Source organism: Vulpes vulpes, chromosome 14, assembly GCF_048418805.1.
Source record: "Vulpes vulpes isolate BD-2025 chromosome 14, VulVul3, whole genome shotgun sequence".
NCBI classification, from domain to species: Eukaryota; Metazoa; Chordata; class Mammalia; order Carnivora; family Canidae; genus Vulpes; species Vulpes vulpes.
In genome coordinates this window covers 33,517,513-33,532,204 of record NC_132793.1, presented here as the reverse complement: position 1 = coordinate 33,532,204, position 14,692 = coordinate 33,517,513, and the positions used below count along the sequence as shown (strand labels likewise).

At 39.1% G+C, this 14,692-nt stretch overlaps 1 protein-coding gene across 1 annotated transcript in view; it reads left to right on the top strand.

Annotated features, from left to right (window-relative positions):
* The window catches only part of TMX4 (thioredoxin related transmembrane protein 4), a 51,372-nt gene extending 41,326 nt beyond the window's left edge, over positions 1–10,046 (top strand). The window contains exons 7-8 of the mRNA XM_072736368.1: positions 4,202–4,265; positions 5,611–10,046. Coding sequence (XP_072592469.1) covers positions 4,202–4,265; positions 5,611–5,969 — 423 coding nt within the window. The 3' untranslated portion in view covers positions 5,970–10,046. The remainder of the gene's footprint in view (positions 1–4,201; positions 4,266–5,610) is intronic.
* Positions 10,047–14,692: the final 4,646 nt, after the last annotated feature.

Here is a 14,692-nt window from a genome sequence, read left to right as displayed (position 1 = left end):
AGGGACTGTACAGGTAATACAATGACACTAAATTCATATCTTTCAGTAGTTACACTGAATGTGAATGGGCTAAATGATCCCATCAAAGGCAGGGTATCGGACTAGATAAAAAAGCAAGATCCATCTATATGTTGTCTACAAAAGAGTCATTTTAGACCTAAAGACACCTCCAGCCTAAAAATGAAATGGTAGACAGACAGACTATTAATTGATGGAGCCACCCAGGTGCCTCAGACCTGTTTCTCTTTACCATTCAAATGGTCCTCAAGAGAAAACTGGGGTAGCAATCCTCATATCAAATAAATTAGAGTTCATATTAAAGGCTGTAATAAGAGATGAAGAGGGACACTATAGCACACTTAAAGGGTCTATCCAACAAGAAGACCTAACAGTCATGAATATTTATGCCCCTCATGTGGGAGCCGCCAAGTATATCCGTCTATTTATAATCAAAGTAAAGAGATACTTAGATGATAATACGCTAATAGTAGGAGACTTCAACATGGCACTCTTAGCAAAGGACAGATTTTTAAAGCAGAACATCACCAAAGAAACAAGGGCTTTGAATGATACACTGGACCAAATAGATTTCACAGAACATTCCATCCGAATGCAACTGAATACACATTCTTCTCAAGTGCACATGGAACTTTCTCCAGAATAGACCACATACTGGGTCCCAAATTAGGTCTCAACCAATACCAAAAGATTGGGATTGTCCCTTGCATATATTCAGACCACAATGCTTTGAAACGAGAACTCAATCACAAGAAAAAATTTGATTTTAGACTGTTAAAGTGATAAAGTGATATACAATATTATTCCTTTATAAGAAGTTGGGAGGATAACTTTATTTAACAAAATGATAATAATTTCAAAGCAGTAATCATAATTTTTTGGTAATACATTTCCATAAAGTACCAGACACATATCTCTGGTTCCTTTTCTACACTGTAGAAAAGGATTCCTTTTCCAACTGTAATATGTATTAAAAGAAGCACACAACAGCTAGAATTTTTGCCTTCAGGGAGGTCTGCAGATGTGCATTTCAGTGTTCTGTGTCACCCTGGCCATTAACTGATGGCTGGCTGAGAGGAGAGCCCAGGCATGCAGTTACGTGAAGCTTGGTCCTGGTGTCTTTGGAAGTTCTTCCCTCTATGAATCTTTATGGAGTTTAATTTATACAGTGGCCAGAAGGAACACAATGTTTTCCATAGAGAAGTGATTTTCTGATGAAGTTACTGTTTCCCATAAACCTGATTATGATGTTTCCTACTTTTTCCTAATTTTAAAAGATGGGAAGTCAAAACAAGGCTGTTAGTTTAGATTTTTATTTGTTTTCTTGACTGAGCCTCATGATGACTGAAATACTTTACTAAATGTTATTTTCCACATGTAAACAAAGGGCTCAGTTTTCAAGTATATATTTTGCATTTTAGACCAGTATGGAAAGACCTGTAAGTGAGTAGTCTATATATGCAATCATTTTGGCAGTGTTGTTGTCCGCCATCAGTGACTGTGCTGTGAAAGATGGGAGACTGCAAAGCTCTAGGCAAGCAGAAAAGCAGTGGAAAACATTGGCAGTGATATTATGTCTCTGTTATCTGTCTCCATTTCAGTTGGTATATATAGTCACTGTCTAAATTTTGGTACTTGGGTAGATTATTTTTCTGTGTGTTGTTCACTACTGTCTAGCATAGAGCTTCCCCCAAAGGAGGGTCTCTAATATAGGAGGTATAGATTTCATTCTGTGAAAGATGGTAAATCTGCTTGCTTTCCTCATTCAGTTGCATACTGTCTGTACCTACCTGGTACAGATGAAACCAGAAAATATAACCCTGGAAGGAAAGAGGAGGAGGATAGCACCATTCTCCTATAGACTCAGTGGGGTTTTTTTGTAATTTTATTTAAATTCAGTGTACCAACAAATAATAGAACACCCAGTGTAGACTCTGTTTTTATTATTTTTAATTTTTATTATTTTTTGAAGATTTTATTTATTTGAGAGAGTGAGAGTGAGCACAGCAGGGGGAGAGGCAGAGGGAAAAGGAGAAGCAGGCTCCCCACTGAGGGCATGGTGTCCAATGCAGGACTCAATCCCAGGACCCCAGGATTGTGACCTGAGCCAAAGGCAGACAGACTATTAACTGATGCAGCCACCCAGGCGCCCCAGACCTGTTTTTAAAAAGTGCCATTCTTAGTGGCTCAGAAAGTGGCTCATTCCAAGGGAATGGTTCTCTAGACCGGAAAATAATTCTTGAAGTAAAAGAATCTGGGAGAATAAGAGCTTCTGAGCACTAAGGCTACATGATGGAATTGTGTACTATTAGACATAAAACAGACCTTGAAGATAGGTTAGCCCAAATCCATCCTTTTGAGAGACTGCAAGTGAGAAAGCAACTAAGTAACTTGTCCAGGGTCACACAGCTAATAAGAGGCAAGGCTGAGGCTGTCCTTTAAGTGTTTTCTAGGCCCTCTATACCCAGCCCTCTAGCTGGCCCAGGTATATCACAGGTGGTACTTACTCCCTTCCAGGCTTCATTGTAAATGCCAGGATTTCTTGTCACTGGTAAATGTTTCTTCTTTCCCTTCCCTAATTATGTCAAGACCAAAATTTAACCCTACAATTAGAATTAAGAAAGGCAAAAGAAAACAGGTAACAAAAAATTATATCCCACAAATAGCTAATAAGCATGGAACTGTCACATTAAAATGTAATTTTTCAACTTCAGGCTTTTCAGATGGAAATGTTTTCCTCTTTACTGTTCAAATCAATTTAATGGTTGGGATCTTCTTCCTCCCCAGCCCACAGAGCTTCATGCATTCCATGGCCCTACCACATGGATGTCCACAATCCCGGCATTCAGGGCTTTCTCTCCATCCAGGAGCCCCCATGGTCCAATTTGTTGTAGCTCAGAGGAGCCAGGCAGCTGTTGCTGTCCATCTACCCTAGACTATGCCTCGGGTCTTAAATGCTGCCTCCTTCACGTGGTCATTCTTCTTCCCAGACCTATAACAGGTTGTTTTAGCTGTAACTCTGAAATATCTGTCAAAATGCTTTATTCATTTTTCTTAAGGAATTCATGTTCCATATTGCTTCATAATTAAACCGCCATTTTCCCCCTTTTTCTGAACCTCTCCCCGCAGAGGTTAGCCTGACATCTTGAACCTAATGAACCAAATTTTAAATAAGTAATAAATGAATATATAGATGATAATAATTCTGAACATAAAGGAGCATACTCATTTGATGTTTATGAAATTGAATCAGAAGTACTATAACTTCTTTAGAGTCTTTAAAATTTTATAGCACCATTAAAACACTAATGTATGAAGTAGTATTACTATTTTAAAGACTGGGCAATTATTCAAAGTAGGGGTAAAGCTGGGGAGTTAGCTAGGTACAAGGAAAAGTAGATTGCCCTTACAAACAGAGAGTTTCTTCCTTGTTGGATCTTTGTGTTGTGGGGTGCCATAAGGGAAGGTGTGAAGAATTGGCTGCAGCTTATCCTGGGCCCAGCTAATTGTGCCAATTGACATGACCTGTAACTCCATCACCATGGCCCAGGCGGGGCATGGAATAGGGACTGGGATGAACCTGCTCCTAAGGAGCTTGTATAGTTTCTCAAGAGAGGGATGTTTATAGTAAGTAGACAGTGATTCATGCTGTACTAAGGTCAGAATGAAGCCAAGACAATCACACTCTAAAATAGTGTTTGGTTCATATCATCAATGACTTTTCTCACAACTTATTTCTGTAGAAATTTCTTATGGTACTCTTAAGAATTCTAGAGCTTGACATAGTCTTTTACTCAATCAGTGGTTAGCCATTGGTGAGAGGCAGCTGTATGCAGACTAATTTTGTTTGGCCAAAGGAGTGTTTTTTAAAAAGCCATTTTAGACTTGGCTCATAGTATCTATTTTCTTATACTTGATTGATTTATGTATTTTTAGTGGACTCTTTATAGATATTTGACTTTGTGTCCTGTTAGTCCTGTTATATAGTAATAATATTTTCCTGTATTGTTACATTTGAAAAATAGGAGATTCTTAATTGTACCCATGTCTTTTTTGAGGAATTTTGACCAACTGCTAATTATTTATTTATGAATATCTGGTTATAGAACCAAGGCCTAAATTTGAGATATTTTGGTAATAAATGTCATAGCTAGTCACTGTAAAATTGCTTTTTTCCTTCCAGGTCCTGGTGGTAATATCAGAATGTTTCTATATACCACTTCCAAGGCGTTTATCTGAACACGCTGGTAAGTGTGATAAACCTCTGTGATAGAGTATTTTTGGAATTCTCTGGTATGCCCTTTTGTGCTCAAAGAGATACTAGATTCTTCTCCCTGATTTGCATCACCGTTACCAAATTCTTTGAAATATGTTCTCTAGATCAGATATGAAGAAAAATTCCTTTTTTTCTTCCCTGAAATTAGGGAATACTTCATTTTGGCAATTATTTTTTCCCTTTAAGTGTATGTCCTTCATTAATTAGTTGACACCTCTTCCTTCATCCAAACTGGAATGAAGGAGGGGAATGCCTATTTATTATAGAGTTTCAGCTAAGTACCAGTAACTATCCTAAGTCCTGTAAAAACAGTCTCCCCAAATCCTTGCACTGCACCACACAGTTTGTGGGACTCAATAGCCCTGGATTTGCATGTTTTTTTTTTTTTAAGATTTTATTTATTTGAGAGAGAGAGAGAGGAAGTTGAGCAGGAAAAAGGGAGAGGTAGAAGCAGAACCCCTGCTAAGCAGGGAGCCCAATGTGGGACTTGATCCCAGGACCTTGGGATCATGACCCGAGCCGAAGGCTGACGCTTAACCTACTGAGCCACCCAGGTGCCCCGGATTTGCATGTTTTTATTCCTAGCTTTGAAACTTTGCATGAAGAAAGACTTCTTTGAGGCTTTAAAATGGTTGAATTTTATGTGGGAGTTTAACTAAGCTGCTATTTCTTTTGAGTTCTTGAAGTTTTCCAGCTAGGAGACTTCCATAGATAATTAGAAAATACATTATATTCCATAGAATTCTTAGAAGTCACAGAAACTCAGTTTAAAGTAATTTAGGGGGAAAAAAAAGGAAAAAATTTTAACTCACATAACTGAAAGATCCAAGGATGTTCTGATTTCAAGCATAGCCCAAGGAATGTTAGGTTTCTCCTTCTATGTGGCTGATTCAGTGGCTGTTAACAGCTCGGACTCACATATTATCAGTTTAGCAATTCCTGTAGAAAGAGAGAAGGCTTTTCCTCTCTACTCTGGGCAAAAGCTCCTGGGAAATCCTGTGATTGGCTTGCTTAAGTCACATTTCTCACCAATCACCATGACCAATGATTGGGTTGGAGGGTTCTGGAAGGTACAAAATATAAAGCATGAGAGAACCTTCATCTTTCCTGCCCTGGTGCTCTACTAAAGCCAACAGGGTCAGTGAAATCTCCAGATGGAGCTAGGACACCATCAATCAGAGATCTGTGCTGTGTGATAACATAGCTTCAGATTGGAGAACACTGTCATGTTCCCGCATTTCATTTCATGGCTAAACACAATCAACTGCTGAATGATCAGTTTATTCAGAGGATGTTCCCTTCTTTTCCCTCCATAGAGCAGACTCAGAGGCCAGAGGATGCTCACAAAGCTGAACAGCTGCAGGATGCAGAGGAGGAAAAAGAGGATTCAAATGAAGAAGAAAACAAGGACAGCCTTGTAGATGATGATGAAGAGAAAGAAGATCTTGGTGATGAGGAGGAAGCAGAGGAGGATGAAGAAGAGGACAGCTCTGCTCCTCCTGTGGGTGAGGGGAGAAATGACACCCAGGGCCAAGGGCCCCTGAGAGAAGTCCAGCAGCTGGGCGAACTTGAGCCTGAAGAACAGGTGCCTGTGTGGCCCAGCTCAATCCACGCGGAAGTAGCCCAAGACACATTGAGGCAGCGTAAAAATCAGCATGCCGATAAGGGACCATAGGTCTAATGACAGTATTTCAGAGAATTCAGACCAAAGGAATAGGTCAGCCTCCCTCTGGTCTGCAGTGTAAATCAAATCCTTATTTTTTCCTGAATGAGCAAGCTTCTCTTAAAAAAACAATCTCTAGTCATGTAGTCTCTGGCATTAAGCCTCATGTATATTAATGAGAGTCTTTCAGGCATGACAATCAGGAAACAGAAAAACAGACAAACATGATGTTAGGATCTGTTGGGGGATTTGGCATGGGCACAAATTCATTGGCTTGGGGCTAGAGAGTTTTGACCAGAGAAAGCACCCTGCAGGCGCCATAAAAAGAAAGCAAAGCAACACGACCATGCTCACGATGCATGGGAGGTCTTGCAGAAGTCTTGTGTTAAGCATTTGTTTTTGTCAAACTGTTAGAAACACAGCCACCACGGTACAGAGACACTCTTTTAGAGCTAGAAATTGAGAGGGCCCTGGGTATTATGGTAGAAAAGAGCTTGGATGTCATTCCAACTCTCTAAATCTCCTTTGTTATGATTTATTTCTTACTTTTAGTATTTCCAACTTTCCCACCACGGGCCTGCAGGCGCCCCACACTCTTCACAATACTTCCTCAGTGAGAGGCCTCAGACAGCGGCCGCTTGACATCAGTGGCGTTCATTCTGACTTAAGGGTTTACATAATCCAGAACCAAAGCCCATGAAGCCGTGACTGCCAAGCATCTTGAATGAAATGTTGTAACCTTTGGAGATTCAAAAGGAAGTAGGGATTTTACAGGAGAGATTTTTGTTGTTGTTTGCCAAAATGTAGTAATTTTTTTTTTCGAAAGGTTCCTGTAGCAGTATTCTTTTTGAAGCCAGAAGTGCCCTAAGTGTTGCCAGTATAAGGTTGTCTTGTGAAGAGAACTTGAATACTTTGTTGTTTTGCTTCCATCTCAAGGGGTTCCCTGGCTCTTGAGCCACTTTAATATTAACTGCAAAACCATTTCTAGTTTTGTTTCAGTGATGTGCTTTTGGTGAAAGAATTAATGAAAGTGAATATCTAGAAATGAAAGATTTGGTTTCGTTTCCTCCTTCCTTAATCTTGTGAAGAATTTTATCCCTGTAAATCTCTCAATACTCAATCTACTAAAAGCACCCTGGGGGCTCAATTTCTTTTAAACAATCCATCCATCTACTTCTGCCTTACCTGATTTATGTCTTAGAATAAATTCATAAAATTAGATTCCAAGCTTATGAAAGATGTCTAAAGTTGATCCCACACCCCTTGGGTCCAGACAGAAAAACAAGTAATCCAGGTTTATGAAATTTGAAAAGTTTCTGTCGTCTTTATAAAGAAATATGCAGTATACTCCTGTCTGACTGTTTAGGTAACCCTTACCTCGTATTAACTTTGAACACAGGCTCCCTGGAGGAGGGGGAGGTGCTGAAATTCTCTACCCTCAAGTGGTTGAACGGGCCTGTTGCAAGCCCCACACAAAGGGAGTTATTATTCTGATAGAATCCAATGTTTAGAGATGGTTATTTTTCATCTTTCTAACTCAGTTACCTGACAGTCTCATCCCCTAGTACTGTGAGGTTCATGAAGAGTCGCCACTAGTTTTTCTCTTCAGACAGCAGCAGCAACTTGTGTTGGAGACCATCACAGAGCTGACAGACTGGGGAAACCTTGACTTTGGCTCATTTCCTGCCCCGCCTGCTATGTCTCTAACACATCCTCAGCCCAAGCACCCTAGTTCTGATGATGGCAGCTCCGTCTTCCTGATACTGGGAAGCTTTTCTGGATCATTGCTGAACAGGGCCCGCCCACCTGTCACTGGATTTCTGTTCTCTTACAATCAGCTGAAACAAATTTTTCAGAGATCATTAAGTTCAAGTTCAGAGGTATGGCATAAGAAAGGTTTTGTAGTTTGGCTTTTTGTATCATACATCCCCCTTTCCTACTCCTTATATTAAAACTTATTTTTTTTCTTTGTAAGTGGAGTATTTGACCAGAAGGGAAGGAATAAAGAAATAAAATCCACTTTGGCTTTTTATAAATGTCAGGCCAATTTCCAATGGGACCCCGAATAATACCTAATTATACAACAAGAGAAATGTAGGTTCTTTCTCAGCAACACTTAAAAAAAAATTGGAGGAAGAGGAGAAAATAGTTTGGAGAAGAAGATCCATTAAAAGTTGAAGCCTCTGTTGCTATAGGAACTTTTTTTTTTTTTTTAAACATCCTGGCAAAAGATGGGGTTTTTACTAAATGGCCTGCTAAGTACACATCTAATTTAATTTCTTTCCACTTAAGGCCTTAAGGTTTGTTTTCAATATTTACTGAATATAAAATTAAAGGAAAAAAAGTCAAACTAAAATAATTTAAAATTTGATTAATATTTCAATAGGCTTTTATGCATTTTTCCTGTAGATAATATGTTTCATCCAGAAATCAAATATGTGGAAACATGATTTTGATTTAAAAAATAAAAGATAATCATGCTTTCCTATGTTGCCATATTGGCTGTTTAATTACAGAACAGTATTTTATGTAAATCAGAATTAGGAAAATTAAATAAAAGTGACTAGATTTTGGAGTGGCGGTGCAGTGCGTTATGTGTGAGTAGTTGGAGTGGGGGTTCTTTTGTCTGATGATAGGGAAAGTTTGAAACTTCTGCCTAACTTCTTGTTAGTTTCTTTTATCATTCATTTCTTTCTAGATCTGTTAAAATACCCCAGCTTGCTTAGAGATCTCATTATTGAAGCTGTGGACAGCTAGTCCCACTTCTTTCTTTCCCTTTGAAGTGTAAACACTGAATGGGGTGATGGGCAGGGCTCATTGACTACACAGATCCTGCACCTCAGGAGCGTGTATGTACAGCCTGATATGGTGCATATGAGCCCTGTTAGCTACAGGCCCCTTTCACTACAAAAAAGAAATCCAAAATAATGACTGTAATAAAAAGTAAACAAGCTTTAGCCAGGTTGCCTTTTGACAGTGGAGAAAGCCAAATTTTGACTTTTTTTGTGGCCAAACCCTTTGTTGATAACTAACTATGGCATTGTTATAGGATTTGAGTATATATATAAGCCTGCAGAGCCTGCATCCTGTGATACTTTGGGGGGGGGGAGATAATAAAAATGTCTTCTAAGGCGAGCCCTTAGCCTTCATGACTTTTTATGACCAAGTCTTTAAGAATGGAGCCTGTATGCTGTTTTATAGGATGGCAAACATTAAAGAGCCCCCCTTCCCAAAAAAACCCACATAGAAACAAGAGTGTATACCTGAGATTTCAGTATAAAGTATTAAATTGGCATGAAGTGAGAGAAAGAAGGGAAAGACTGGTGCTTTTGCTAATGTGTATCAACTATCTCTGTCCATCTTGGTGTTGAAGTGTTATTTCTGCCAGTATTATAAACGTGTAACAGATTCATCCCGTCAAATACAACATTTTTGGAAAGTATTTATGTAAATCTTTTGTGCCAACAGTAAAGTTCCCTCTTGTTCAGTATCTTTAGTCCTACATTTTGATCTTCAGAAGATCAGTTTGTCTTCAAAAACCAAATAATGAACCTTGAACGGGGCAGCTCTTTGAAGAGATGCGGTTGGAAGGCCTTTCATGTTTCAGACCAGGACATGGTCTTCAGATAGCTTCTTCTCGGTCAAGTTTCATGTGAACTGTGCCACTGTATATATGTGATTCAGATAATTTTCCCATGTTTCCAATGCAGTTTAATTGTATTTGTTACTAAATAGCTTCTTTGTGCAAATGCAGTTTTTACACTAAAAATACCGTTTATTTGTATTGTAATACATTATAAATTCATTATTTATATTCTTTGTAATAGTCTTAATTATTTAGTTCAGTGATATTTAATGATTTTTTTCTTCCTCCATGTGTTCTTTGCTTCCCCAGATAGCATCTGCAGCATCTGGAATGGGGAATCAAGATATGAGTCTCAAGCAGTACATTGCTTGAATTACAAATCACCTTATCACAAAATTGTATATAACCTTTGATCATATGTTTTATTTTATTGTGAACTTCATTTTGCATCCAAACGTAATGAGAGTGCTAAGTAAAATCAAAACTGTATGGCTTTCATAAAAGTATTTTCACAAAAGTCATTTGCCTAAGCAGTGAAAAATACTGCTTTGTTAAAAATAATTTTCATGTGCCCATCCTCCATCCGATCTGTTTGCTCGCCTCTTCTTTCTTTTTCTTTCTTTCTTTCTTTCTTTCTTTCTTTCTTTCTTTCTTTCTTTCTTTCTTTCTTTCTTTCCCCTTTCCCTTTCCCTTTCCCTTTCCCTTTTTTCCTTCCTTCCTTCCTTCCTTCCTTCCTTCCTTCCTTCCTTCCTTCCTTTTCTTCTTGACTTGGTGAAATGGAAACTGTGTGTCTTTTAGCTGCCCTGAAAAGTGCATCAAACCAACAACAAGTGCAAAGATCCAAGACTTCCTCTTTGTTTTAGGCATTGTGTTGCCTTTAGAAACTGATTTCACTCACTGCTCAGGTCCCTCTCGGCCCTGAGGTCTGGAGGTGGCCAGGGCTGGTGCAGATGGCAAAGGATGCTGCTAATCCTTCAAGACACTGTGGACTGACCTGGTCTCCTAGGGCATTCAGAAGACTGCCCATCACTGTAGCATTGAAAAAGAAAGGAGATGATGGGATCCTCTCAAACCCCCTAAGGGTCTGAACCATGGATATTGGATTTTTCACTTTTGAAAGATAGTAGGAGGATGTGTAGTAAGGAGAAAATGTTTAAACTTCCATATCACAAAGTCATTCCCTTAGATAAACTGTCTCAGAAGGCTCATTTGTCTATATGGAGAAGAACATCCATTACGCTATGTCTCAGCCTATGTGAACTTGGTCATACATCCTTGGTGGGAGCAAACCCTGCAACTTTTGAAGTAAAAAACACTGAATTGCAAAATGTAATCCCCTGCTTTGCCCCAATCTTGAAGACTTTGGAACATATTCCAAAATAATAGGAATTCTTTCTTAGAACGTGAATTTCTCAAGATTGATAACTGTATTAGATAGTCTAGGTTGTGAGGCTGTGTTAGCAGAATCCTAAATCTCAGAGGCTTTTTTTTTTTTTTCTTTCAGAGGCTTTAAGAAGAAGAATTTTATGTCTGTTTCACTTAGGTCAGGTCAACCATCTCAGATAATAGTAGCTCTCTGCAGGTTTTTCTGGGACCCAAGTCAGGACAGGCTTGTGGTCTGACATGTGGCTTTTAAGGTGACTGTGGTTATTTTCATCCCACCAGGGAAAAGGATATGAAAGAGTGTGTCTGGGAGATTTTTAAAGCCAGGCTGCCAAGAGGCACACACTACTTCTTTACTTGTTCCTATGAGAGCACTTAGTCACAGGGTCACACCTAACCAAAAAAGAAAGCTAGGATATGTCATCTTTGCCATGTGCTTAAGAGCAAAGGGAAATTAGAGGGCTGGCCTCTCTGCCCCGGGGACTTTATTCTACCTACCTGTGCCACCTGTGCCACCTGAGTGTTTCACAAAGAGTTAGTCATGTGAACATGCAGGTGGCAGGAGAGGAAAGAATGCATATGGCCCAGCACTGCTTATCTTCCTTCTGGACTTTGCTATATTTGGTCTTCAAGATACCCGACTTCAAACTATGAGTGGTGTGTTCTTGGAGGGTTTATATTTTATTTGGGAAGGTGGACATTAATAAGTGGGATAAGAATTACAAAGGGAAAAGTTCAGAGATGCCATATGAGTTTATGAAAAAGGAACCTGGTTTAGGTGAGAATTTAAGTGCTATGTGTGACCAGGGAGGGTATGATTAGGGGTTACTGAGGCAGAGATGGATTTGATACCCCCTCCAGTACATGCACATGACCTTGAAGCATGCACATATGGAAACAAAGGGCTAGCATTATCTCAATGGGATATTCTTTGCTGAGCCATCAGGATAGATTCTGGGTCTCGGTTTTCCTTTTGTATGGGGGAGTGATAGAGGAACAATTTCTCATTTATCTTCGCATGAGCTGTTTCTCCCATTTTGACATCTTTGATATCTACTCAGTAATTTATAAACTCCATAAATCTCCCTGAATGGGATTCTAGTTAATAGACATCTGGTTAATCATGTTAACCTAAAAATTATACTTTAGAAAGATTGATACTCCCTTGCTACTGGTGGAGCATATAATTCCTAAAATTACTTATTATAATTGGTTAGTCTGGTAGAGCACATAGGATAGACCCAGAGGATGTTTGTATTCCAAAGGGACAATCTTAAGATTCACAGAATTACACAGTTGTCACTCTATGGAACTGTCTTCAAATTCTAGCACTCCGTGCAATAAATTTTAAACGTGTCTCAATCCAATAAATAGCATTAGAAGCCAGCAGCTTATGGGTTGTCTATTTTAACTGTTTCACTAATAGTAATTTTGTACAAAGTATTCTAAAACTTTTCATATCCTTGACACTCCATATATGGGAACTGGCTGTGGGCAAAGTCTTGTGATTATAGAGTGGCATCAAGTCACTTGGTCCTCCTTCAGAGTCTTTATTAACAATGGAAAAATAAGAATTACCTCCTAATAGAGAAAATTGTCCTATTAAATGGCATAGAATAGGGTGACTTCTTTTTCTTTTCTAGATTTCTGTATTTATTTTAGAGAGGGAAGGAAGGAGGGGCAGAAGGAGAGAATCCTCAAAAAGACTCCTCACTAAGCAGAGAGCCTGACTCAGGCTTGATCCCAGGTCCCTGAGATGATGAGCTGAGCTGAAACCAAGAGTTGGACACTCAACTGACTGAGCCACTCAGGAGCCCCGAAATGTGATTTCTTTTTCTTCTATCTCTTTAATAACATATAGACAGTATTGGCATTTGTTTTAAAATGATGGTTCTGCTCTCATGCTATAGCAGAAAGACATCCCCCCCCCCATCCTATGAGTACAACACCATCCTAGTGACAAGTGAAAGTAGTAGCCTCAAGAAACCGTTAAGCCCATCATTATTCTTGAGTGGGGAGAACTCCCGCATTCATAATATGCAAACAAAATGGTGATAGGGGCAAACCCACATCAAGAGAGATCCTAGTGTACATTGTTCCAAAAAGGGTTAAATTGTTATCCTTTAACCAGCTGATGATGTGACTCCCCATGGAGTTTATAATTTCCAAGACTTATTTGACAAGCAATGTTGTAGAACTGAAAAATTGAAAACCCTACGGCTATAAAAATGCAAAAAGTTGGCTAAAATATAACTGACTTCTTTTTAAAGCAGAGCTGACTGCAAAAGAAAGAACTCACAGGGACCACTTTCTATGGGGCATAGAAAGTGACATGGAACTGGGACTGCCTCAGCAGGGGTGATGGTGGTGGCAGTGATAGTGGCGGTGGGGGAGAGCTGCTGCCCTAGGTAACCACACAGCATGTATTTTGCTGGCCACATAGATATAGGTCCTCACTATAGCAAGGTCAGAAATTGGAACTGAAACTGCATAAACTTCCCAGCTACATCCTCAAAGAAACCAAAAAATCTGCTCACTAGCACATGGAAACTACAATAAAGCTTACCTGTCTCAGTCTGGTCTATGTGTTCAAAACTAGACTTCCCTGAGAAAGCAAAACCATGGGCCTAACCTTTATATATTAAACTTTGAATTTACACTACTTTCATAGTTTCAAAAGTCTCCAAACCAATAGATTCTAATAAAAAGGCTAATGGGGGAAGAGGACATACCAGCAGAAGCAAGCACTAAACTAAGTGCTCTTGAAAACACCCTCAGGGCACTTGGGTGGCTCAGTGGTTGAGTGTCTGCATCTCAGGTCATGATCCTGGGGTCCTGAGATCGAGTCCTACATCAGGCTCCCCACAGGGAGCCTGCTTCTCCTGCTGCCTATGTCTCTGCCCCACTCTCTTTGTCTCTCATGAATAAATAAAATCTTAAAAAAAAAAAAAACCTCAACCTGGCATTAAGTTTCCCATAGATAAAGCTCCACTTAAGATGAATTTGCAATCCAAAGTTACAAATTACACAAGGAAACTATTAATCAGCAAAATTAGATTTGCCCTAATCTTTGAAATAATATCAGATAATAACTTTAAGCTTTTAAAAATGATTTAAAAAAATAAAAGAGGGAGCAAAAAAAAAAAATAAGGCACTCCCCCCCCCAAGAATAAGATATTTTGGGTTCATCTATGCTGCATGTATCAGTAGTTCAATCCTTTTCACTGGTGTATAGTATCTCATATGAATATACAACACATTGTTTATTCATGTAGAGTGTTTCCAATTTTTGGCTCTTCTGGTTATGAGGCATTCCCAGAACTACTTTCTAATAATCTTTGGTAGAAGTATTGGCATGAACGTTAGAAATATATTTTTCTGGATTTTCTAAGGTTTCTTCTCATATCACCAGAAAGCAATATATATCACCTTTGTAGGAAGTAGATGCATGAGAAACCAAATCTTCCTGGATTGAATCCCAGGTCTACTATTTATAGGCCTTTCTGAGTTGAATCCCAGGCCCATCATATGTGGGTCTTCCTGGGTTGAATCCAAGGTCCACCATTTGCCAGGGATGTGAACTTAAGCAAGTTACCTACCGTCTCTGTGCCTCATCTTTACAGTGGGGTAGTAAGGGACTTCCACATCCATTAACAAAGTTCTAGAAAATTGTAACCAACCCTTCTAATTAGGACAGCTAGAAATGCTACTCTGAAATATATATGTATATGTATATGTTAAGATATTAATATATTATAAATTTTAG